Source organism: Felis catus, chromosome C2 (assembly GCF_018350175.1).
Source record: "Felis catus isolate Fca126 chromosome C2, F.catus_Fca126_mat1.0, whole genome shotgun sequence".
Lineage (NCBI taxonomy): Eukaryota > Metazoa > Chordata > Mammalia > Carnivora > Felidae > Felis > Felis catus.
Genome location: NC_058376.1, coordinates 44,971,110 through 44,998,999, shown reverse-complemented (window position 1 = coordinate 44,998,999; position 27,890 = coordinate 44,971,110). Strand labels below are relative to the sequence as shown.

General features: G+C 33.5%; 1 protein-coding gene across 5 annotated transcripts in view; it reads right to left on the bottom strand.

Moving 5' to 3' along the window:
- EPHA6 (EPH receptor A6) overlaps positions 1-27,890 on the bottom strand; it is an 854,316-nt gene that overhangs the window by 779,590 nt on the left and 46,836 nt on the right. For 4 of the 5 annotated variants that reach the window (XM_019839578.3, XM_019839585.3, XM_023238878.2 and 1 more), the window contains exon 2: positions 5,147-5,211. In XM_019839578.3, the coding sequence (XP_019695137.1) occupies positions 5,147-5,211 (65 nt within the window). Of the gene's footprint in view, positions 1-5,146; positions 5,214-27,890 lie in introns of those variants that run through there. The other variant, XM_045036782.1, reaches the window with a different exon arrangement.

The window sequence follows — 27,890 nt, the reverse complement described above, 5'->3', positions numbered from 1 at the left end:
ATCATCATCAGTTTACTATGTTAGTGAAATACACTGACAGATTAAGGATGGAAGGGACACTTACAGGATAAAGTTAAGATTTTTAAATTATGTAGACATAAAATTTTGACATTAGGCACTGAGAGCATAGTGTTAAAATTACAACCACTGGTTACCAAAGTCTTTGATGTATTCATTCTTTTCTAAAACCAAGCTTCAGCATATATACAAGTGTAACTATTCAATTGTACTCTGTTCTCAATATATCAATAATGTCATATTGTCTATATTTTGAACATCCTTTCCTAACAATTTTCTAAGGTGCCTACCTTTCATTTCCAAGGGTCTATGTTATTATCTAAAACAAAAGAAAGCTTTATGAATTTTTGTTTGTTTGCTTAACTGAATCCAGAACATTTTTACTTTTACTTCTATTTACTGGGGGTGAGACATATACTATCTAAATCAGTTAAGAAACTGAAATTCTAAGTTTTCCACAATATGGTTAGCCTATCATCACAGTCTCCTTTCCCACAAAACCCTTCACCCAACCACACAAATTATTCTCAACATTCCTATAACATAATGCACACACATTTGAGAATTCTGTGCCTTTCCTCAAGTTATTCTTTTTGCCTAACAGATGCTTTCCACCCTCTTATCCAGCCCATATGTGATTCCTTCACAGTTTATAAGAAAGAGCTGATGTCACATCCTACTACCATTTTTACTGACCAGAATTAATCCCTCCTTTTATTATTCTTTCACAAACCATTACTCAAAACTACCTGAAGACACTCTTTGGCCTTCTAATTGTGCAGAATTAGCTCTATACTCCAAGACTCCACAAGTTATGCAAGCATACTTTTAAGCACCCTAATAGGGTACTTGGCACAAAGAGCATAAAATGAAGTTTGTTAAATTGAATTCTGGGGGCGCCTGGGTGGCTCAGCTTGTTAAGTATCCGACTTCAGTTCAGGTCATGATCTCACAGCTTGGGGGTTCGAGCCCCAAGTTGGGCTCTGTGCTGACAGCTCAGAGCCAGGAGTCTGCTGCGGATTCTGTGTCTCCATCTCTCTCTGTCCCTCCCCTGCTCATGCTCTGTCTCTCTCTCTCTCTCTCAAAAATAAATAAACATTAAAAAAAATTTAAATTGAATCCTGGACACCACATATTTTAAATGTTGGTACAAGTGAGTTGACAAGCAAGCATTTCAGCAAATATATACATTTTTTTTTCATTTTTGCAAGCCTAAAGGTCATTTGCTCAAGACTATTCACTCATCTATCTTCCACATTCTATAACCAGAGGTGCTTACCTACTACTCAAATAACCAGTAATGGTTGTATTTACAACATTGCAAATGTCTACTCCTGTAACCACATTAGCATGATACTACTGGTGGGATGGCTATTCTAAGTAAAAAGAAAAAAAATCTATTAAATAACTTATTAAATCACATTATTTTATATAAATAGTATATAATTTCAAAAATATCTCTTAGTTCAAGTCTTTATAGAAAAAAAATTTTATCTGGGATCCTGGGTGGCTCAGTTGGTTAAACATCCAACTCAGATCATCATCTCACAATTCATGGGTTCGAGGCCCATGTTGGGCTCTATACTGACAGCTCAGAGCCCGGAGCCTGCTTTGGATTCTGTGTCTCGCTCTCTCTGCCCCTTTCCCCGCTCACACTTTGTCTCTCTCTCTCTCTCTCTCAAATATAAATAAACATTTTAAAAAAAGAAAAAAAATGATCAATTAAAATGTTATTCCTAGAAAATACTTCATTTAGAGAAATACCAATTATACTTGATATCATAAAATTACCCAATTTAACATCTAGCTGTCTTTTCTACCTGTGGCATATTTGTAAAATCAACTTAAGTAGTCAATTTTAGTGAAAAAAGTCAATTTTAGTTAAAATGACCATTCATATTAGCATGGCTCAATAAATGTGACAACCTGAAAAAAAGTCATACAATTTCAAATAGATATAATTTTAATATACAGATATAAATGGTAGTTTAAATGTTATAAATTGATTAACAGTTTCTATAGGTTTTTAATTATTTGACTATTATTGATGTCTAAATGATTTTCACTCTTGCCATCTTTAGTAGCCTTTTTCAAAGTTCTTCATCCTTCTTGATTATTTCCTTACTTGTTTTTAGCTATCAAGAGCATTAAGTAAACTCCATTCTTGTCAGTAATATACACCCTTCATTAAAAGAGAAATTGAAGCTATATATTTTCTTTAAAACTTACTTAAGTCATCTATCCATTTTATTGTATCCCTTGATTAATCTGTTTCCTCTAATTCATGCACCTATTATAAACTATGTCCATATACTCTCATTTTCAATTATTCCTACTGCTTTCACTTTCCATATATGCATTATTATTTGAGGGATAATCTAAAAGTAATATAGATCATTCCAACAGTGACATTCCAAGGCAATTGAGTATTCAATTTATGTGTTAATGCCTGAATCCTTGTGTTACCTTTCCCTCTGTAGTTTATACATATTGGTCACTGGTCTTTATATTTACAAGGTAGAATCTTAAAGGAAATAAGATTTCCTTTAACAAATAACATATATGTGTTAAAAATTAGGATCTGTTTGGCTTAGAATTTTCACTGCACTAATTCCTAGCTCTGTGACCTTGTAAAGGTTATTTAATGTACTTGAGTCTCAATTTCCGTATGTTTCAATAGGGTAAAATGATTCTTGATTTCTAGGACTCATGTGAATAAACTTCTTTGAACAAAGACTAGCATATGGTAAATGCCTGATAAATGTTAACCATTTCTCCCTTTTCCACCTTATTCTATCATACATATTTTCTACTATTGTCTCCTTCCTCTCCTTTCTCTCTTTCCTCCTGCAAATCCATGGCTGGTGTCCAAAATGTTCATCTCAGTCAAGTACTATGTTTGGCAAGGGGAGAAAAGAAATCTGAATCAATTATGCAAATATCAACATAATTAATCGGCCTTTCATGAAGTTTCCAATGCTCCTCTCTGTTACCAGTGCCATGATAAAGATATAGGCTTTAGTAGAAATAATTTATTTTGAAATAAATCCCATCAGTCACAATTTAGCCTATAACTTGTTGGTATTTTTTGTTCCTTACTCTCTTTAAGAAGAGGTTTCTCCAACTGGGAACCAGAACTCAGATATACCTCATAAGGCTACTATGGAAATAAAATGTAAAATTCTTAGTGCAGTGTCTGCAAATAGAAAACTATGGAGTAAGCATTACTTTTCAGACAATTCTGCCCTTTCTCTTCCAAACTAATAAACTAGATATAGTAGAAAAAAATCTCACTTTCATAACACCTATTACAAGATCATTGTAAGAACAATAGTTCTTTACAGTAAGTTTACTTGTAACTCACTAAGTCCCTGTGTCTCCTCATTACCAGTTTGCTTTGAAACAGCCTGATCAAGACAAATACAATCACGACAGCAGGGGTGTAACTGCTGTTCCTCACAGGATTCTTTGGCTATGACTCCATGAGGTGAGTGATAATATAATCACTAAACTTTTTGTCATTTTTTTCAACAATGGAAAAATAATTCTTATAAACTTTTTAAGGATTTATACGTTCTTATAAATTACTTTGTACACTGAGAACACAGATATGTATATATCTTGGAGGAGTATTTTAGAAAAAAAATCATTCATTCCTTGAAAGTAACTAATAAATTTAACATGTTTAATACAATCAATAAATATTGATGTTTACTAAAAATAAGATGATGAATGTACAAATATAGTTTCAAAGATATATTTTCAGGAATAGTTTGATGAGAGCTCTATGAAAATAAAAGGACAATTTCAAAAAAAATAAAATCAGTCTATAAAGCAAACAAATCTAAGGAAACAAAAAGCCTGCTGAACAAAGACAGAAAAGTTAACTCTTTACAGAAATGTATACTTGAAAATACACATTTAATGAGTATTTATATAAAAAGTCAAATTCAAACAGCAATATTTGAATGATTCTAAAAATAAAACATTTTTCAGTCAACTTCTCCTTTCAAATTTAAATTTGCAGATGTAATGGAAAAAAAAACTAATGTTAAAGTCTAAGAATCTGATGAATGAGAAAAATACAATTTATAAAAAAAGGAAGAAAAGCTAACCCAAGTACACCTGAATAACTGTTGACTACCTCTATTACTATAAATTTTCCTTAATTAGGCAAAATCTAGATAAAAAGCTTCACAAACCACCCTTTTATTTTTACTTGAAACAATTTTTTTAATATGGAATTTACTGTCAAATTGGTTTCCATACAACACCCAGTGCTCAACCCAACGGGTGCCCTCCTCAATGCGCATCACCCACTTTCCCCTTCCTCCCACCCCCCCATCAACCCTCAGTTTATTCTCAGTTTTTAAGAGTCTCCTATGGGTTGGCTCCCTCCCTCTCTAACTTTTTTTTTTCCTTCCCCTACCCCATGATCTTCTGTTAAGTTTGTCAGGATCCACATAAGAGTGAAAATTAAAAAAAGAAGTAGAAACACATTGCAATGTGAAAACGTGCAAAATATATTAAACCACATAAAAAGTCCATTATAACCACAGCTAAAGTGATATCAGTACTTGAAAAATTAGTTTATAAATTACACATCTTTAAATTACACATGCCTTTCAAAAGCAATTACTCTCAGGTAACAAAACCTAATCATAATGTTTCTTTTGGCCAAGTTCAAAAACATACACTGCTTTATTACACTCATATGTTTTAATAAAAAATAAATTGTTAATATCTGTAAAATCCACTTCTTTCATAACAATCTAAAGTTTGTTTATGGACAAATACTCACTGAGGTTACCAAATTTAATAAACCTATATACAAAAAACTCTTATACATAGAATTTTTTTCTATGAAAAAAATATTTATAGGGGAGACAGTCTAATATTATATAAACACTGTATTAAAGAATAATGATAATTTAAAGAAAAGCAAATATTTGTATACATCATTCTCAGTGGTTACCAATTCTAATTGTATTTTAATCTTTTCTAAGAGATTTTAGTTATGTGCTACAATTCACGGTAACTAGAGCCAAAATTCACTGTTCCTTTAACTATTATAACAAACTCTAAAACCTAGTAAGGATGAAAGTTTTAAAAACATAATTAAACTTACCCCATTTAATGGATATGTTTTCCATCCTAGCTCTCCCAGCACAGTTGTTGTATCAAGCAACACAACTGGAATTAAATTAAAAAAAAAAAACTTACATGAATATCTCAAATTGATGAAAAAATATGTTATTTAAATCATTAATGTCAACTACGTTTACTATTATTCATTGCATTAGCTTTAATAAGTTGCATTACTTACTTTAAAATTAACTATGTATACTAAATTCTAATATACAATATTAATAATAAAATAACATAAAGTAGTTCTAACTTATTTTCAAAATATGTAATTTGTGTTTAACAATGCTAAATAAGGTAGATAACGGAATAACAGAATTAAGTTATTTTTAATAGCTGACTTTTAAAACTGACAAGTGTTGAAGGAGGTAATCAAGAGGATGGTGACTGTCAGTTGACCCTGGAGCTAGACTCAGGCAACTGTAGGCTCCTCATCCCCCCACCCCCCTCCCCTATTCTCAGAATCTGAGCTCTGCCTACTGTTCCCATAGTGGGAGCTATTCCAGGGACACAGCCTTGACAGAGTAACATTAGTCATTGCAGAATATTCTTTCAGTACTGTTTAAATCAATTCATTAAACATACGTTTGTAGAACTAAGCTTCAATTATTTAAATTTTATTGTGGAAAATTCTCAAACATATTTTAGAATGTAGAGAAAAGAGTAAAATGAACCCTCATGTACTCATCATCCAGATTCAATAATTACCAATTTATAGCCAATCTTACTTCATCCACATGTTTTTATCTACTCTCTCCCACTGCAGTATTTCTTTGAAGTAAATTCCAGTAACATCCATAAAAATTTAAGTATATATTTCTAAGAATAAGACTCCTCTTTATATAGCTACAGTATCTTAATTCATTACTATAAGTAGTAATTCCTTAATGCCATCAAATATCCAGTGTTTAATATCCCTATTGTCTTAACTTACTTGAATAGAAAAATCAAGCTCTAAATAAGTCCTATTCATTACACTGACTTGACAATCTACTTTCGTTTTTTAATCTACACTTTATCCCATTAACTTTTTTTGTTAGATTTATTGAGGTATGATTTACTTACAATAAATTTACCCTTTCTAAATGTACATTTCTATGAATTGTGACAAACACCCACATCCATGTAACCACTGCTACAGTCAAGCTATGGAATATTTCCATCACCCCCAAAACTTCCTTTGTTATCCAATATGGCTAATCCCTTCCACAGCCCAGTCCCTGGCAACTACTAATCTAACTTCTGTCCCTATGATTTTGCCTTTTCCAAAATGTCAAATGAATGAAATAGTATAGCATGGGGTCTTTCAAGACTGGTTCTTTCTTGTAGCATAATGCATTTGAGATTCATCTATGTTGCTGCATGTATCAATAATTCCTTTTTATTGTTGAAAAGTATTCTATTGTATGGAATTCCCTACTTGATGGAAATGTGAGGTATTTCCCGTTGGGGACATTATAAATAAAGCCACTATAAACTTTCATGTACAGGTTTTTATATGACCCTATGCTTTCATTTCTCCATGGTAAATAGGGATTCCTGGGTTTATGGAGAATCCTCATTTTGAAGACAGTGTCCAACTGTATTACAAAATGGCTATGATGTTTCAAATTCCCATTAGCAGAATACCAGTTTTCCAGTTGCTTCACATCCTTAGCAGGACTTGGTATTGTCCAGGTCTTTTTTAAGGCATTCCAACAGGTGTATAATGGTATCTCATTGTTGTTTTAATATATTTCCTTAATGCCTGGCCAGTTATCTTTTTCATTACTTGAAATCAAATTTACTGGGAAAAAAAGGTTATTTTGTCCTATATTCTAGATTTTTCTAATTGTAAGATATCATTGAACATGCCCCCCATTCCCTTTATATTCTTTAAATTGGTAGATACATTTAGTAACTTGATCAGACTGAAGTTCAATTTATTTTTTTTGTGTGTGTGAAATTACTTCACTAGTGATGTTTTATAATCCTTATACAGAAATCAAGGAAGATATCAATGTTTTACTAGAGTTGTGTCAAAAAGACTTGGGAACCAACCTGGATAGGCTTCTACTGGCCAAAAATGGATAATCTGATCATACACAAGGTTAATGACTATAGGGACTGAAACACTTCAAATATGCTCAAATCCATGCATTCATAATGATAAAATATACCTACTGACAACTTTTATAGAATACTAGGAAACCATTATTTTAAAAACTGGTAACTAATATGAAAACAATAAAACATTTTATTTTGTTTTTTCTTTATTTCTTTATTTTTTATTTGAGAGAGAGTGCATACACACGCGTGAGTGGGGGAGAGTGAAAGAGCAGGAGAGAGAATCTTAAGCAGGCTCCATGCTCAGCACACAGCCCCACACAGGGCTTGATCCCATGATCCTGGGACCATGACCTGAGCTGATACCAAGAATTGGACACTCAACCAATTGAGCCACCCAGGCACCCTTATTTTGCTTTTGCTATATAAACTACTTATGAATAAAAAAAAAACAGTTAAAGAAGGAACATTGCTGTTATTGAAGTAGTTCAGTTAATAAATTAAAAAGGAATGGCTGAACTAGCCTATACTGTTTTCTAACTCCTAATGAATTAATAGACTTAGCTAATGGTCACACACACACACACACACACACACACACACACACACATTCTCATACACACACACACAAATACATAAAATGATATTTGAATGTCATTTGGGTTCATTCAGTATAACAAAAAGAATCTCATTTATTAGAGAAAGAAGCTAAAGATATCATTATAATAATATTCAAGCTGTAAGTTTATCTCATTATCAAATGAAAGTTACTTTCATTTTTGATATACACTATTATAAAGAATTCAGAAGTATTTACTACCAGTATGCACTTTGGGATACACAAAAGTTTAAAGTTACTCATCTAGAACATTTTTTTTAATTTTTTTAACGTTTTATTTATTTTTGAGACAAGGAGAGACAGAGCATGAACAGGGGAGGGTCAGAGAGAGGGAGACACAGAATCCAAAACAGGCTCCAGGCTCTGAGCTGTCAGCACAGAGCCCGACGCGGGGCTCTAACCCATGGACTGCGAGATCATGACCTGAGCTGAAGTTGGCTGCTCAACCAACTGAGCCACCCAGGCACCCCTCATCTAGAACATTTATATTTTTTAAATACATCATTATTTCCCTGAAGGCTAGAAAAATAATGATACTAATTCACAGTCACTGTTGGAAGAAGTTTCTATGTATTTTCTTCCTCAAGTAATCTCCACATCGTCCTAGAAGGTGTGTCTTTTTCTAAATGCTCAATTTACAAATGAGAATACTGAGCCTCAAAAAGGTTAAGTAATTTTCCTTTACATCACAAACTGACAGATTTGGATTCAAACCAAGGACAGTGATGTTAGAATGTCCTTTGTAAAACACTTAAAGTCTTTCAATTTTAAGTGTTTTTCTTACCTTTTTTTACAGTTTGTATTTAAATTTCAGTTAGTTAACATATAGCATAATATTAGTTTCAGGTATACAATACAGTGATTCAACACTTCCAGTGCTCATTACAAGTACACCTTCATCCCCATCACCTATTTAACCCATCCCCATCCCCATTTCTCCTGGTAACCATCAATTTGTTCCCTATAGTTAAGAGTCTGTTTCTTTGTCTGCCTCCCTCTCTTTTATTTCTGTAGATGCAGAAAAACATCACTATTTCTTTTGCTGATCCAAAAACTTTGTAAGTTTTTTTTTAATTTATTAATTACTTTTTAGAGAGTGAGAAAAAGAGAGCAAGGAAGGAGCAGAGAGAGAGAGAGAGAGAGAGAGAGAGAGAGGGAGAGAGAGAGAATCCCAAGCAGGCTCCATGCTCAGTGCAGAGCCCAATATAGCCCAACACAGAGCTCGGGCTCAGGAACAGTGAGATCATAACCTGAGCCGAGATCAAGAGTCAGATGCTTAACCGACTGAACCACCCAGTCACCCAAATCTTTGTAAGTTTTTATCCTAGTTTTTCATGAATATTTTCTACAGAAAATTCACCAGTACTACCTACAAATCATGCCATTTAAGTCAAGAGGTTTACTGGAGCAGAGTGTTCAAAAATCCTTAATATTGAAGTCTACCAATAGAGATTTATTTTTCACAGACTGGAAAATTAATTAATTGATTAGTTGATATAAATATACTTTCTAAAATGTTAGGCTGCTTGGTTCTCGATAATTAGCATTTGTAAACTGTGAAGTATACTCATTTCAAAACAAACAAAAAAGGAAAATATGTATACCTACAAAAGTGTAAATCCTTAGAATTTTTTTATTTCAGATTAGCTTTAAGAAACAAGATTTATATGGGGCGCCTGGGTGGCGCAGTCGGTTAAGTGTCCGACTTCAGCCAGGTCACGATCTCACGGTTCATGAGTTCGAGCCCCACCTGTTTCCGATTCTGTGTCTTCCTCTCTCTCTGGCCCTCCCCCGTTCATGCTCTGTCTCTCTCTGTCCCAAAAATAAAAAAACGTTGAAAAAAAATTAAAAAAAAAAAGAAACAAGATTTATATTATTGCTTTGTTTTCCTCTTTAAACTGCAATCATACCTTTTAAAAATTCATAAGAACAGTAAAATTCCAAATTTGCATTCCTGACAAGTGAATGATAAACTGATACTAAAATAAAACTAAGGAGTTTTGAGATTTTTAATACCATAAAACGTGATAAATGTATAAATTTTACTATTTGTTTCATATGTAAAAGCCCCACAAATTCAGGTTTTTCAAGCTCACTAATTGCATTGAACCCAGCAAGGTGAGAGCTCCTCCTGCTGGCTTTAAACAAGAGTTATCCAGTTCCTACCAGAGAGTAAAAATACTGTAAACTTAAACAGGGAAAAAACCACGATGTCGACATAAACTCAGTAAAAAGTCAATACTTTTTTAATTTTTAATTTAATTGCAAGCTTTTAAATATGGCACAATACTTATTATTTATGTAAGGAGTACATATGAAAATGTAATTATTCACATCATAATGAGAAGTTGGATAAGTCAAAAATAAATGGAAGTAGGACTAGGTTGGTGGTACCAAAGTTTTGAAAATATGTGTATTTTGTTTAATAAGCAACATAATGCATAGAATATATTGTCTATACCACATGCAATTTTCCTATTAACCTTCAGAAATAAATTTCCAGCATATTGTATTTCTGTCTGAAAATATCTCTTAATTTTTAGTACTCCCTTTACTCATTATTTTGGAAATTTTAAGAAAATTTCATTATGTTCTAAAAGAAGATATGAAATGATAAAGGCAAGGGTGATAATACTGAATTAAATGAGACTGATGAGTATCCAAGATAAAAAAGCTCAATGCTAAGTTTTGCCTTAAATAATTTATCAAGTCTTTATCTACATCCCTTTTAATGAATTTAAGATATTAGTTTTAAAGCAATTAGCATACAGGTTTATCATATATGCTAGATCATCTTTGCTCCAACTGTACAATAAAAAAGGAGGAGATTTTATTTGTATGCCATTTTGACAAATGAGGCAAAGAAGAGATCAATCAACCCACTAAGCTATTCTTTTAGGATAATTTTTTTGTAAAAATTCAAGTTAATGGCATGTGAATTGAGTCCAAATATTTATCAGTATTTTTTAAAGTTCAGATACCAGTAAACACAAGTTTGGGATTTTCTCCAATAGACTTTATGAGAAAAAGAAAAAGGAATTTCTTCTTATAATCTTCAATTTAGAGTCTTATTTTACAAATAGAGCCCAGAAAGGTAACGTAAGTTACTAAGTTTTTTAGTAACATAGTAGTAGAGGCTTTTCATAGTAAATTCCAGTCATGTTCCACTGACTGTAACATACCCTACAACCCCCCATAGCTCCAAACAAACTAGTAAATAAACAAAAGGAATACTTCTGACATCATGACCAAATATAATACAGTTAGAGAATACTTTGAATTATAGATAAACATGCATATATATCTGTGTGTATATTAGCACTAGTCTATTTGAACGTCATCCTGTTTACATCCTGCTTTAAACTGACATTCAGATTACTATATTAACTACCAGTTTTGGCATAATCGTATATTTCTGATTGACAAAAATCACACCTGTAACTTCCAGATCTGTATACAATGGGTATCTACCCTCACATAGAGTCAAAATCAATATTTAATTCCTAAAAATCAACCACAGATTGATTTAAATAAATGTAGGATTATTAAGTTTAGTCCTATGTCCCTTTGTGTATTGGTATTATTTTAAGCCAGCCTTTTCCAAAGAGAATCATTCCTTCTTAAAACTAACAAAACTACTTTTGTCTAGAAACTGAGCACAATTATTTGTTCATTAGGTGTACTTACAGCATTTTGTTTTGTCATGCCTTTCTTAATTCTGTGGTTACCTGCCTGTTTGGTTTTGTTTGTTTGTTTTTACATTTATTTAGTGTTGAGAAACAGAGTGAGACAAAGCATGATCGGGGGAGGGGCAGAGAGAGAAGGAGACACTGAATCTGAAGCAGGCTCCAGGCTCTGAGCAAGACATCAGCACAGAGCCTGATGCGGGGCTCGAACCCACTAACTGTGAGATCATGACCTGAGCCAAAGTTGGACACTCAACCAACTGAGCCACCCAGGCGCCCCTATAACTGTTTTTAATATAGGTATTATTCATGATTGTTTTTTCTACCCGATGTGAGAGTTTGAAAATCCTATCTGAAAGATAACATGAACATAATGATATTAAGCACCTTTCTCAAATTTATAGGATGAAGTCAAACCTAGAACTTTTGAATTCATACCCTTCAACTTCCTACTCTTCCAGAAAATGTTATCTTTTTTAGAAAGCATGTTCAAATCTCTCTGCCTCTGTCCCTTCTGGAAAACAGATCACTTTTTTGTTTTTGTTTTTTTAGTTATGATGGAAAGATAAGCTCTAATAATCAGAGAAATTATTCCTTCATTATTACCTTAGAGAAAAGAGCAAAAAAAAATTCAAGCCAGTTTGCTATATAGAAGGCAAGTTATACCTCAGAGTCAAGTACTGCCAGTGAAAACTTTATCAATAGTATTTGATTAAAAATATAACTAGTAGTGTTCATCCTTATCAGTTCCACACCTATTTTGCTCAAAAGAACTATACTGTTATCCTGCTTGACACAGCTTTATTTGCTTTAGTCTTAAATAATTTTTAATGCCTGCCATTCAGATGGGCTAGTTTACCCCAAAGACCCAAGGAGAACCCAAGTATAGATCTGATCCATGACAAGGTCACCAAATGACAGGTTTACTCCTAGGCTCCTGAGCAAGGTCATTAAGACTTATCAATGAGTCACCTCACAAGTCCTGCTTTCCCCATCAAGTTGTTTAGTTATTTCTATGAATTAAAAAAAAAGGAAAAGAAATTTGACACATTCCTAATCAACAGCAAATATAATTCTTCCATTTTGACATCTTCATCACTTTGATCTATAAATCAACTAAGTAGCTTTGTTTAGGACCTGTATTATTTCCATTTTTTTTTCAATTACACAGGGATTAAATAGTAGAAAAGACTATTTGGCTTTGGTTTTAGATTTGCTACTTATACATTTAATAAATGTTGTTGATCTTCTCATCTGTCACAGAAACTCACAACATTTACTATATATACTCCAGTTAGCCCAAACCACTAAATATTCTCCCCATCACTTACACAGCATCAGAGATGCTTCTTTCTAGTGCTTTCTAGTGCTTTCTTTTCTTATATTTTTCACTTGTCTTTGGACACTTTCTATTTTTTTTTGGAAGAATATTATGAAACTCAAGGTTTGAAATGCACTTAAATATTATTTTATTAGCTCTGGTCAAAATAGATTATGAATACTTTTTGAAAGTCTTATCTACAATAAAATAATGTAAAACCACTTCTACATAATGGAAGAACAGTCTAAATAAAGTATTGAAACCCTTACTTTAAAAAGAAACAAGAGTAGCTTTGCACTGAGAAGGAAAAAATGACTTTTACTAGAATCTAAGAAAAAATTATATGAGTAAAACAGAGTTTTATTTTTCCCCTGGAAAATGGAAAGGAATTTTTGTTTTTGTTTTTGTTTTTTCCCCTTTGCAATATTGGTTTTTTTCTCCATTTCATTTACACAGACATAATGTAAAACATTTTTAACCTCCTTCATTAGGACATATAGTCATAAAAATGTTACTTGATTTTACTTTAAGACATTTTGATATTATTTCAACAAACATTTATTGAGGCTGTTATATTCCAGAGGCTGTATTAGCTATTGCAGACTACAGAAAGTTTATAGGAATACTATGTATAGCCTCAAGGAGTATACCTGATGTGATGTTTTTCGCTCCCATTGTTAGGATTTTTGTGTCAACTCACATGCCATAGTTTATTCAAACATGTAAATAGCAAAAAGGCTTAAAATGCCCTTATTCAGAAGGTGCAGAAAAGGCGGCAGCTATTTAGTAGAATGTGTAGAATTAAATTGTTGTTCCAAAAGGGCAAACATCCAATAGCAAATCAACATCTCCATAAACTGTAATTGGACAACTTATCTCACTTTCTACAGAAGTTCCAAACAATGAATAGATTGTAGAAATATATCCCAGTAGTCAACAGTAAGGGAAATAGTAATTTTCTACCTGAAGAATACTCTTCAAAACAATCCTGAACAAGAAATATCTGCTAAATTTCTCAGAAGAGATAGTGTTTCACTTAGAGTACGAATTTAAAAAATTAAACTACACACCACTATAAGTAAACATTTACTAACCCAAGCTTAAGTCATCAGCTTTAAAAAATTATCCAGTAAAAATCTTAATTGTATTGTTAAAATTTTGAAAAATATACATATTAGACAACGGTGAAAGGACAATATTCTCATTTTTTCCATTAAAATTATGGCCAAATCAAGACATAATTATCAGTATCAATTTAAAAATTAGTTCTCCCAATATAGTATGAGCTCCTCAAGGGCAGGATCTGTGTGTGTGTGCGCGCACACATGTATTTATTGAATAAAATGAATGAATGAATGAATGAATGAATGAATGAATGAATGAAAAAAGGAACAAACAGCTGAGTGGAAGGAGCATGCACAAAAAACTCATGCCTTCGAGAAAACATTTTTAACCAACTACTGAAAAAATAGTGCAGGATTAGTGGGAAGGCAGGCACTGGACAAAATTTATATAGTCATTGTGCTTACTTTGTAAGGGAGAAGGCTCACATATGATCTCTCTAAGAAGTGGTTAAGGGACAAAGTGGTCTTTGGGAAAATATAGTTAAAGTAGGCATTTGTTTTGAGCACAGAATGGATTGTTAGAAGACAAACATTTTCATACCTTTTGGAGTCCTTTTCCCTGCTCCATCCCTACCCCTACCCTTTCATCAAAGAGTACCCTTAGGCTGCTTGCTCTCAGTCCAAACTCTGTGCATCTAATCTCATCTCTCACAGTGCACAATGTTCAAATTATCCCTTCTAATCTGCTGCCCCACTGAACACACTCATCATATCAAGAAAACATCTTAAGTAAAATAGCACACAAATGTGCTTATGAATACTCATTTCCCCTTATCCCTTCCTACATTATTTATTTATCCAACTTAAATTTGAATTGATTACAACACCTTTTGGGTGACAATGAACTTGGGACTCTTCCATGGCATAGCTAAAATCACACGGCATAAGCAATTTCTCATAGAACTATATTGCAAAAGAATTCCTAAAACTCCAATTTCTAATTGCTTGTTGGCCTTTTGGCTAAGATCAAGTGTAAAACTCCAACTTCTACCATATTCAAATAAATTACCCTCTGTTTAGATTATATGATGTGCTTGTGTAAACTTAGCCAAGTCATAATTCTTATTCTACCAACTGTTGGGAACTGTTCTGCCATAAACCAAGTAATTCCCTAAGCTTTAGTATCCACTCTAACCTGGCTCTTGACAGACTCTGGTCTTAGCCACTCTTCCAGGGTAGCATGTATGACTTCGCATGTAAAAACAAGAGTAACAAACAAAAGTTTGCTTTTCGTGTCATGGGTCATGATTGTCTCTTCTTTGCCCTTTGAGTTTCTCTTAATTGATTACTCGAAGAGTCTTCTTCAAGAGAAAGCTAAGAGAAATGTTTTTATTTTCTTTCTTAGACTTCCCCATCTACTCCCTCCAGCTGCTTACAGAAATATTATCCATACTCGCTTTAGTTTCTAAAAAAGGTACAGCCAAATTGCCAATTGAAGACTCCTCTAAAGCAGCTAACTAAACCATCCATGAACACTTAAACAGTCAACTGCTTATAAAACATGATTGTCATGTCATAAAACTTGATAATCTGTTCATATAATAATATATATTTTGGGAGAGATGCTGTAAAAGAATAATTTAAATAAAATGTAATTTTTAACCCTTTTCCCATAATTTCACCATCCTTGACTGCCTAAGGAATGTGTGTTGTCTCGTGAATCACTAAATTGAATTGTACTGAGAATTTTAGTAAGTAGTATTGCTTGTGGAAGAGAAAAGTCTGTAATGAGAGAAATGGGCAGGAAAAATGTGAAGAAAAATAAAATATTAAAACAACCAGTTGTTGCATCATTTATACATAAAACAGCTTTTTAGGAAAATTTGATAAATAATGTCATGAGAACTATGTAGGACAATTTCCTACTGAAACTACTGAGGAAATGAGAGAGCAAATGTGATACCAGATTTAGAGGCACATGAACTGTAAAGACAGCTGATCTTCTGTTGCATATTTCTGTACTGCAGACGAGTCAGGAGGAGGAATGGTTCATAAATGAAACATTTACAAATGTGACCCATGCCAAGAGCAGCATGGCTTCAGTATATAGGAAAGAATGACAGATGGACACTTTAGTGTTGGCAGAAAAAATAAAAGAAAAAAGCAAAACAACAACAAAAAATGGCATTATCATCATTATCCTGTAGGGAAGGCAAGTCATTAAGTGCTATTGTGAAAGTGTTTATCACCAGGATCTTATGCAATAAAGAGGATAATGGCATTTTAGCATTTAGGCAAATGGAGGATATTTTATGCAACACAGGTTTCCCAAGCATAATTAAGCATAAGAAAGCAGATATAGGCTTTCATAAGGCAGTGATCAGTTTTAATTTATTGATTACCCAAGACATGGATTATGGTAAGAAATATAAAATGTTGAGAAATTCTTTTGGTGAAGTCATCAGGATCCAAACTCCATCTTCAAATGCCATGGCTGAGAAGCTCGATTTTTATCATCCCAAGGAGGAGTGATTATATTTTAGGAGACTTATTCCTGGTAATCAGACATACAGGAGACTAATTTATAAATGAGAAGGACGATTTATTCACTGATGATTTATCTCCCCAGGGAATCTCCTTCCTTGCAGGTAAACACATTCAAGAGACTAAATTACAGATCAAAGATTTCTAGGAAAGTACTAAATTACTGAAAAGGAGTAACCCCTGTTTTACTTTTACAGCCCTCTACGTCTATTTCCATGTAAGGAACAAACAATTTTATCTACTCATTTTAAAGCGCTTAACTTTAACAGTGCGGAAGAAACAATAAGAAGTTCATTACTTCCAAAAAATTATTTTTCAAACATACATATTGCCAACTATAACTTTGGCATTTCAAACACTATTTACAAGGCATATTACAGTCTCCATGGTTATAGCCTAGTATTGGCTAAATTTGGGAAGTACTAATTTTTACTTTGTGGGAAAAAAATGGTTCTATCTATAGACTCTCCTTAATAACAAGTACTATGTATTTTTCCCAAGAAAGATTCTCACATGTGAGTAAAATAAATTCCAATTACTGACTCTTATATGGTTTCAAATAAGGACAGGGAATAACATTTGCAACCTTGCTGCACAATTTGGTAAGAATCTAAACTTTTAGGCATAGAGACCATAGTTGGTTGGACAGATTGTTTTGGTCTTAGACTGCTCTTTACTACAATCCTTATTTTTATCAGCCAAAAATGAGAGAAGTTTTAAAAATTTAAAACCATTGATTTGTCAATATATAGAAACAATATTATTTCTGAGAAACTCAATAGTTTTCTCCTACCTAGATGATGTTATTTGATCATATAATCTAAAACTGCCATATTCTGAATAATGAACAATTGTATGTTCTTCAGAAATCTGTTACTTCTTGTTTTCTCTGTCTTCATGTTTTTCAAAAAAAAAATTACCAGTTAGAGGGTTTCAACTATTATTTCAATTCTACCCACCTCCAAAACAGTATCTCCTAAACAAATCTCTCTTACCCATCAGACACAATTCACAAGCCCTTTACCTGTTCACAAACTGGCCTCTGTATAGGGAAGGCAGGGAAAGACCAAAGAAAGAGAGGCAAAAAGCCTTCAGGTCAGTAGGTGGCAGGTTTTAATAAACAAGGCTTGTCTTAGGCAGCCACAAGATGAGTGGACCTCCATATCTCCCTGCCAGATCTTAAGTTTACAGAAGCCCCAAATGGGTTCTCACAAGTGTACCATCCAGATGGTCTCAACAACACCTTACTCTCTCAAGGCTATGTCTTTGGAACAGCTCCCACTGCAGGAATAATGGGCAGAACTGTACATTCCAAGGACAGTGGAGGGGGCGAGAAGCCTCTGATTACCCAGGTCCATCTCACAGGTCAACTGTTAGCCATATCTTCTGGATTACCTCCTTCAATATCCCTCAAACTTAACAAGTCCACATGTGACTTGATTATTTTCCTATGAACAGATATTACCTCCTGATTTCCCTATTTGAGGTACTGGCACACAGCATCTGCCCAAGTACACAAATTAGGAATCTGTATCCAACCCTAACTCACCCTTAACTGCTCATCTATAATTTTGCAAAGCATATGTTGTAGGCAGAATAATGACCCCCCTCCCTCCAAAGTTGTTCATTTCCTAATCCAAGGAAACTGTGAAAATGCTATGTTACATGGCAAAGGAAAATTAAGGTTGCAGACTTAATTAGATAATCATCTAACCCTGAAGATAGGGAGACTATCCTAGATTATCCAGTGAGCCCAATGTAATAATAAAGGTCTTTAAAAGTAGAAGAGGGAGTCATTAGAAGATGTGACTACAGAAGAAGGTGCAGCGAAATACAACCTTGCTGGGCTGAATGTGGAGGAAGGCAGCCATGAGCCAAGGATGGTGGGCAGCCTCCAGAAGCCAGAAAGGGTAAGGAGATGGACTTTACCCTACAGCCTCCAGAAAGGAACACAGTGCCACTGACACCTTGATTTTAGCCTAAAGAGATCCATGTCCCATTTTTAACTTACAAACTGGTAAGAATAAATTTTTGTTTTTTTAAAGCCACTCAATTGAAGGTAATTTGTTACAACACCAACCAGGAACCAATACACTAAACATCCTAAATCATCTTCAAATCTATCAGTTTTTCTCTCCACTACCCATTTCACCTCTCAACTGGACTAGGGCCCCTTGGTCCTTTTCCTCTCATTTAACTTCCACAAGGCAGCTTCAGTGATCTGCTTAAAATATAAATCCAAATTTTCCCTTCTTTTTTTCAAAATTCCTCAGTGGTTCACCTTATCACTTAGAGAATTTTCCCAAAGTATTTGCCAGAAATGTGCAATAGAAATGTTCATAATGTATACACTGAACATTCTAGCAGGTTCTGAGTAAAAAGATGAATCAAAATAAACATAGCACATGCTTTCAGGGTTATTATAATCTAATATGAGAAACAGAAATTAAACAAAAAATAAAATAAATATATACATATATTATAAGAAGTGATATGAATGTAATTTATATTTTAGGCTCATGGAAAGCCTCTAAAAAGAGTCATGATTATAGAGTGGAACTATTCTCTATATTTCTTTTAGATTAATGATGCGAAGTATATAATAATGAATTGGAGAAGACATGAAATAAGATATTCCTTATTATTTTTAACCCAGTATTTCTCTCACCTTTTTGGTACTAGAACCTCTTGGACACTGAATATGCATTAACATTCTATGGTAAAATGTTCAAGAAAACACAGTAAGGTAACTGCTGCCTTACAAGGGATCCTTTCCACTGCATGCAAGATACTTCCTGGCTTGATCCCATCTATCTGTCCTACTTCATTTTCTATAGTACCCCATCCCTGCCGTACATTACTCTGATATACTGGTAATGCTCAAACTCATTTCATCCTCTCCCCTCTCTCTATTTCATGCTATTCCTTTCTTACTGGAATTCTCTCACTGTTTTGGTCCTGAAAAAAGACTCCTAGTCATCACTTACGGCTTAGCCTAAATGTGATTTCTTACAGAACCTTCCTAAACTTATTCCCAAAATATATACATGCTCTTACTCTTATGCCCCATTGAAATTTGTACATACTTCACAGACAGTACTCATCTCACTTAATTTTACTACAATGTATGTATTTCCTGGTGTAACTATTCTTCCATATAACCTAAAATCCTTAAAGGCTAAAACTATTTCAACCCCCACCCCCCACACTTTTCCTGAATTCATTATTTTAAAAATGAGTAATTGTTGTGAAGAGAACTGGGTGTTATATGTAAGTGATAAATCACTAAATTCTATTCCTGAAACCATTATTACACTATATGTTAACTAACTAGGATTTAAAGAAAGTAAAAAATAAACTCTGTATATGAAAAAAAAGGAAGCTATTACAATAATCTAGGCAAGAGTCGATGAAGCTTGGACAAGAGTTGGGGCAGTGGGAGTGGTGAAAAGGGGTTAAAAACAAACAAATATGGGTGTCTGGGTGGCTCAGTTGGTTAAGTATCTGACTTCGGCTCAGGTCATGACCTTGCAGTCCATGACTTTGAACCCTGAGTTGGGCTCTGTGATGACAGCTCAGAGCCTGGAGCCTGCTTTAGAGTCTGTGTCTCCCTCTCTGCCCCTACCCCACTCACACTTTGTTTCTCTCTCTCTCTCTCTCTCTCTCTCTCTCTCTCAATAAATAAATATTTAAAAAAAAAGAAAACATATAAACAAAAATGAATAACTGAATGGATTAGCAAAATTAATGTAAATAAATGAGAAATTCAGAATAACTAAATGCATACTATGCCACAATTAGTAAATGTTTCAAAATGTCAATAAACAGGGACAACTCAGAGCACACACACACAAAAAAGTAGTACACTTTCAGTAGCTACAAAGTACACTGGAATACACTGAAGAGGTAGCAGTTAAGGTCCTGTGATTATAAATCCACTGCTCCAAAAGCAATAAATAATAAAATAACTTTGTGCTTTTCTATCAGATTGTTAAAAAGAAATTACTAGAGCAGAGTTAAAGGACTGGCAAAGTCACAAAATCCAAAATCCTGATCATATTGGAAAGAAAAAAATTACAACTTAAATGAAATCATAACGATTCAGGAGCTTCAACTACTTACGCAAAAGAAATTTCCATGGAAACCACATAGAGAGATTTTATATATATAAAATATATTTGAAGTACTCTTGAACACATTTTAAGATTACATAAATATATATGTAATATATATGTATTCTAATTAATATGTATGTAACTAATCTAAAACAATACACTCAAATAGAAGGGGAAAAATACCCATGAAAAAGGAGAATCATCCACTCAGAATAAAATAAATCAGTTGGTGCTCTTGATTAAGAAAGTTGATGTATTATGGCCACTAGAATTGGAGAATAGCTAAGGAAAGGAACATCAGATGGTATTAAAAACATTTTAAAAGAGGAATTCCCAGGTGGCTCAGTTGGTTAAGTTATCCGACTTTGGCTCAGGTCATGATCTCACAGTCTGTGAGTTCAAGCCCCCCATCAGGCTCTGTGCTGACAGCTCAGAGCCTAAAGCCTGCTTCAGATTCTATGTCTCCCTCTCTCTCTGCCCCTCCTCTGCTTTCACTCTGACTCTCTCTCTCTCAAAAATAAATAAACATTAAAAACATTTAAAAACATTTTAAAAGAGCTATGGAAGCTGCTACAACATCTTTGCAGTGAAATATAAGAATACTACTGATTTGACACTTTCACTTTGAAGTAACCAGAATGATACCACAATTTTATAGAGCCCTTATTTGGTTGGGTTTTCAGATAAATTTCCAGGAAATTTATTTTTATTAGATACTAGATATACTAAAACCTCAGAAAAAAAAATGGGATATCAATAAATCCCTATACCTAATATTGCTCTAAGACATAGTTATAAATTTTGATGACATGTCTTTGTGTCTTAGAAGAGCAAATTGTAGATATTAGGAAATATGGAAGTCCCAACAGAGTCAAGATTTCACATTATTACTGAGGAAAGACTCCTTTCTTTTCTAAACAAGGGGGCCAAGTTGACTATAATCAGGAAGAGGTAGGCTACTCTGACCCTGGAGTCAGTGACAATTATCTCATATGCCCTCTATTATAAGAGCAGTAATATCATAGTCATCTTGTTTACAGAGAAATGGATGATATACTGAAACAATTTTATCTCAAAAAATTCCATAAAAACAACTGTAAGAGAAACCTCTTGAATGAATAGTTTTGCCTGAGGCCCTAATCCCAGATATATAAGCTACTGATGTGAGAAACACCAAACACAGTCATTTGCCTCCTTATCACCACCTTTGTCAATCATCTATCAAGTACTTAGTAAACCCAAGAACTTTTGAGGGACTCAAGTACATATGGAATGGAGGGGAATAGGTCAAGGTAAAGCAAACCATTTTCCATTAGAAAATGGTTTGTGAGATGAATACTTCAAAAACTAAGAAATATATAGTACCACATAGAATTCTTTTTTTTTTTTTTTAAGTAGGCTTCACACCCTGCATGGAGACCAACATGGGGCTTGAGCTCATGATCCTGAGATCAAGACCTGAACTGAGATCACAAGTCACATGCCTAACTGATTGTGCCACTGAGATGCCACTGCACCACATAAAATTCTTCAAAATAGGGTGGCTGAGAACATTTACTAAACTGACCCAAACTCATGAAACTGAGTGATAAGGAAACAATTTTGAATTCATCCTGTCCAAACGATTAAACTTTGATGAATACCCTCTTGACATAGTATTGGACCCATGTGGATAAGAACTGGAATTTCTAGTTTTCTAGAAGATTAATACTCCAGTTGCTCCAGGCCAACTCCAAAATGTCACACATTATAAAGAAATGTTCCTATCATACCATCATAAATGTGACTAAGCTAAAACATTTAGTCAATTTAAAAAACAAAATACAATTTGCAAATCTGTATTTATTCACCAAGCCTTTCTTATATTCTTCTTTAAGATGATATTTTCTCGAGTATTACCTAAATTCAACAAAAATTCTGAGCAACTCTCAAGTGACCAACATGTCATATGTCCCTACAGGCTCTTGACAGTCATCTCAAGCCTTTTTTCTTAGCACTCTATCCCTCAAACCCAGTGCTCCAGGCCTTACTAAATTTATTTAATGTTCTCAAAAACTTCAAATTCTTTGGGCCTTCTCACAAACTAATATCTCATCTTGGTAACTACCCACTCACCCTTGGTCACAGTTTCCATGAAATTCTTGTTAGAATCTCTCCTGATCTCTCTTACCTAATGATGAGGAAGTGTCATGTTTAATGGGCCTCCTTAGACTAATGCATATTTTATAGCTGAAAAACATGTAACTATTTACTGTAAGTGTTCAATCATATATTTCCCAGAAGAGAGTAAGTTTTGTAAGTTTAGGGACCTTAGTCACCTTGTTCAGCAACCTTTTTCTAGGACCTAGAAGAATGACCTATCAGAAAGCTATCAGTAAAAGTCCAAATGAGAAATAATAGTAGCCTTGGCATAAAAAATTTCCCCAACTGATCAAGACCACAATAAACTCTACTTCCTCTAAATATACTTAGCATGCCTGGCTAATTTTTGTTTCTCACTCGAAACTTACCATATGACAGTTTATATTATTTATATATTATATCATATCACAGATGAGGAATATAGAATCCAGAAATATGAGAAGACTTACTGAAGGTCACTCAGAGAGTTAGTGTTTACTACCAGATTAAAATCCATTTCTGAGCTGAAGAAACAGAGAATCATGCAAAAGGAGACACTGGAAAAATGTGTTCCAAAGCAAAGAACAAGACAAAACCTAAGAAAAATAAACAAGTGAAATGGAAATAAACAATCTACCTGATAAACATTTCAAAACAATTGTCATAAAGATGCTCACCAAACTTGGGAGAAGATCATATGAACACAGTATGTCAACAAAGAGATAAAAAATATAAAAGAGAAACAATCAGAGTCAAAGAATACAGTAACTGAAACAATAAATACACTAGAGAAAATCAATAGCGGATTTCAATAGAGGATTCAAAATCAATAGAGGATGAAGAAGAATGAATCACTGATCTGAAAGACAGGGTAATGAAAATCACCCAAGCTGACCAGCAAAAAGGAAAAAGAATTTTAAAAATAAAGTATGTAAGGGAAATCTAGAATAACAGCAAACATAAGAACATTCACATGATAGGGATTCCAGAAGAAGGAGAGAAATGAGGCAGAAACTTATTTGAAAAAATAACAGTTGAAAACAACCTAACCTAAGGAAAAAAACAGGTATCCAGGTTCAGGAAACAGAATCCTAAACAAATTGAACCCAAAGAGGTTGATGCCAAGACTCATAACAATCAAAGTGCTGAAAATTAAAGAGAATATTAAAAGCAGCAAGAAAAAAAAGCAACTAGTTATTTACAAAGGAACTCCCATTAGACTATCCAGCTGACTTTTTTAGCAGCAATTTTGCAGGCCAGAAGGGAGAGGGACAATACATTCAAAGTGCCAAAAGAAAAAAAAAAAAACACTAAAATGAGGAATACTCCATGTGGCAAGATAAACAAAAGTTAACGGAGTTCTTCACCACTAAACCAAGCTTGTAAGAAATGTTAAAGGGTCTTCTATAGACCAAAAATAAAAGGCCAAAAATAAAATAACTAGAAATAAATTTAACCAAGGAGATAAAAGACCCATACTCTGAAAACCATAAACACTGATGAAAAAACCTGAAATAACACAAAAATAAAGATACTCCATGCTTATGGATTTGAAGAACCAATACTGATAAAATCCATACCATCCAAGGCAATCCACCAACTTAATGCAATCCCTATCAAAATAACATTTTTCACAGAACCAGAAAAAATAATACTAAAATTTGGGTGGAACCACAAAAGACCCAAATAGCCAAGCAATCTTTAGAAAGAATACCAAAGCTAGAGGTATCACAATCCCATATTTCAAGATATACTACAAAGCTGTAGTAGTCAAAACAGTATGGTACTTGCCCAAAAACAGATACATAGATCAATGGAACAGAATAGAGAGCCCAGAAATAAACTCATGTTTATATGGTCAATTAATCTATGATGAAGGAGGCAAGAATACACAATTGGGGAAAAGATAGTCTCTTCAACAAATGGTGCTGGGAAAACTGGATAGCTACATGGAAAACACTGAAACAGAACCACTTTCTTGTATTATACACAAAAATAAACTCAAAATGGATTAAAGACCGCAATGTGAGACCTGAAACCATAAAATTCATAGAAGAAAACACAGGCAATAATCTCTTTGACATCAGTCATAGAAAAATTTTTCTAGGTATGTCTCCTCAGGCAAGAAAATAAAAGCAAAAATAAACTACTGAGAATAAACCCAAACCAAAAGGTTTTGGAGAGTGAATGAAACCATCAACAAAATGAAAAGGCAACCTACTGAATAGAGAAGATATTTGTAAATGATATATCCAATAAGGGATTAATATGCAAGACATATAAAAACACGTATACAACTCAACAACAAAAAAACAAAGAACATGATTAAAAATGGGCGGAGAACCCGAATATATATTTTTCCAAAAAAGACATACAAATGGCCAACAGACACATGAAAATATGCTCAACATCACTCATCAGGGGAATGCAAATCAAAACCACAATAATATATCACCTTATGCCTGTAAGAATGGTGAAAATAAAAATCACAAGAAATAAAAAGTGTTGGTGAGGATGTGGAGAAAAAGGAACGCTCATGCACTGTTGATGGGAATGCAAATTGGTGCATCCACAGTGGAAAATAGTTTAGAGGTTCCTCAAAAAATTAAAAATAGAATTACCATATGATCCAGTAATTCCACTACTTGGCATTATTCCCCACCAAAAATGAAAACAATCATTTGAAAAGACAAATGCACCCTTATGTTTATTGCAGCATTATTTATAATAGCCAAAATATGAAAGCAACCCAAGTGTCCATTGATAAGCAAATGGATAAAGAAGGTGTGGTATGTGTGTATATGTATGTACATGTATACATATGAAATAAAAGAGATTCAGAGTACACTTATCTTGATGAGTACTCAGTGATTAATGTATAGAATCGTTGAATCATTATAATGTACAACTGAAAATAATATAACACTGTATGTTAATTATATTTCAAATAAATAAATGGCCATAACTGTAATTAAAAAAAAACTATGAAAGAAAATAAATCTTATTGGTAAAAGCAAACATGTAGTAAAAAATAGTGGATCAACCACTTAAAAAGATGGTATGAAGGTTAAAGTACAAAACTAAGGATATCTACAATAACTACATAAGGGATACACAAAAAAAATGATGTAAAAAATAAAATATGGTGGTAAGGGTAAAAATGTTGTGCCGTTAGAGTTTAAGTGACCATCAACTTAAAATAGATGGCTGCATACATAGGGTGTGATATATGAACTCATATGACCACACATGATACATGACCACAAAGCAAAGATCTATAGCATATACACAAAAAATAATAAGAAAGGAAGCCAAAAATAACACTAAAGAAGTCATCAAATCACAAGAGAGAAAAGGAAAGGAACAGAGAAGAGCTACAACAGCCAGAAAACAACTAACAAAATGCCAATGTCTACCTATGAATAATTATTTAAATGTAAATAGACTAAGTAATACAATCAAAAGACATAGGTTGGCTGGATGGATGAAAAACAAAAACAAAAAAACAAGACCCATCCATATGCTGCCTACAAAAGTCTCACTTCAAACCTAAAGACACATACAGACTGAAAGTGGAGGCAGAAAAAGAAGTTTCATGAAAATAGAAATAAAAAGAAAGCTGGGGTAGCAATATAGCAATATTCTATCAGAAGAAACAATCTTTAAAACAAAGACTGTAACAGGAGATAAAGAGAGTATTACATAATTTAAGGGGGTCAATCCAACAAGAAGATAGTATTATCTTTGTAAATACCTATGTACCCAACGTAGGGGCACCTACATATATCAAGCAAATATTAATAGACATAAAAGGAGAAACTTCCAATAATGCAATAACATAAGACTTTAACACTACTTACTCACTAGATAGATCATCCAGACAGAAAAATCAATATGGACCCAGTGTCCTAACTGACACATTAGTCCATGTGGACTTAATAGATATATACAGAACATGCCAGCCCAAAACAGCAGAATAAACATTCTTTTCAAGTGTACATGGAATATTCTCTAGGATAGATCACATGTTAGGCCACAAAACAACTCACAATAAATTTAAGAAGACTGGAATCACAAGAATCTTTTCTGACCACAACAATATGCAACTAGAAATCAATTTTTAGAGAAAGGAAAAACACAAAGATGTGGAGGCTAAACAGCATGCTGCTATACAGCCAATGGGTCAAAAAAGAAATAAAAGAGGAAATAAAAAATACCCTGAAGCAGATGAAAACAGAAATACAATGTTCTAAAATTGTCAGGACACAGGCCATATAGATGGCCAACAAACAGATGAAAAGATGTTCAATACCATCAATCATCAGGGAAATGAAAATCAAAACCACAAGGAGATATCACTTCACACCTGTCATAATGATTAGTATCAAAAAGACAAGCAATAATAAGTGTTGGTGAGAATGTAGAGAAAAGGAAACCCTCATACAGTTATGTTGGGAATGTAAACTGATGTAGCCACTGTGGAAAACAGTATGGAGGTTCCTCAAAAAATAAAAAATAAAAAAATCTACCATAATATCCAGGAATTCCATGTCTAAGTATTTACCCACTCTAATTTAAAAAGATACACACACCCGCTGTTCACTGCAGCATTATTTACAATAGCCAATACATGGAAGTAACTTAAGTGTCCATGAATAGATGAATGGATAAACAAGATGTGGTAATATAAACAACATACCCAACCCTAAGAATGAAATCTTGACATTTGTGTAAACAAGGATGGACCTAGAGAGGATAGTAAGCTTAGTGAAATAAGTCACGCAGAGAAAGACATTGTATGATTTCACTTATGTGGAATCTTAAATAAATAAATAAATAGAAAGAAAGAAAGAAAGAAAGAAAGAAAGAAAGAAAGAAAGAAAGAAAGAAAGAAAGAAAGAAAGAAAGAAAAAGAAACTGAGCCATAAATACAGAAAACTCATGGTTGCCAGAGGGGAGGAGTGTGGGGAAAATGGGTGAAATGAGTGAGTGGGATTAGGAAGTACAAACTTCCAGCTATAAAATAAATAAAATAAATAAAAAGCATAGGGAATACAGTCAATAATATTTTAATAAATTTGTATGGTGACAGATGGTAACTACACTTACTGGTGGGATCATCTTGCAATGTATAATAAATGTTGACCATTATGTTGTACAACTGAAACTAATATAATCTTATATGCCAACTCTTCTTCTCTAAAAAAAAAA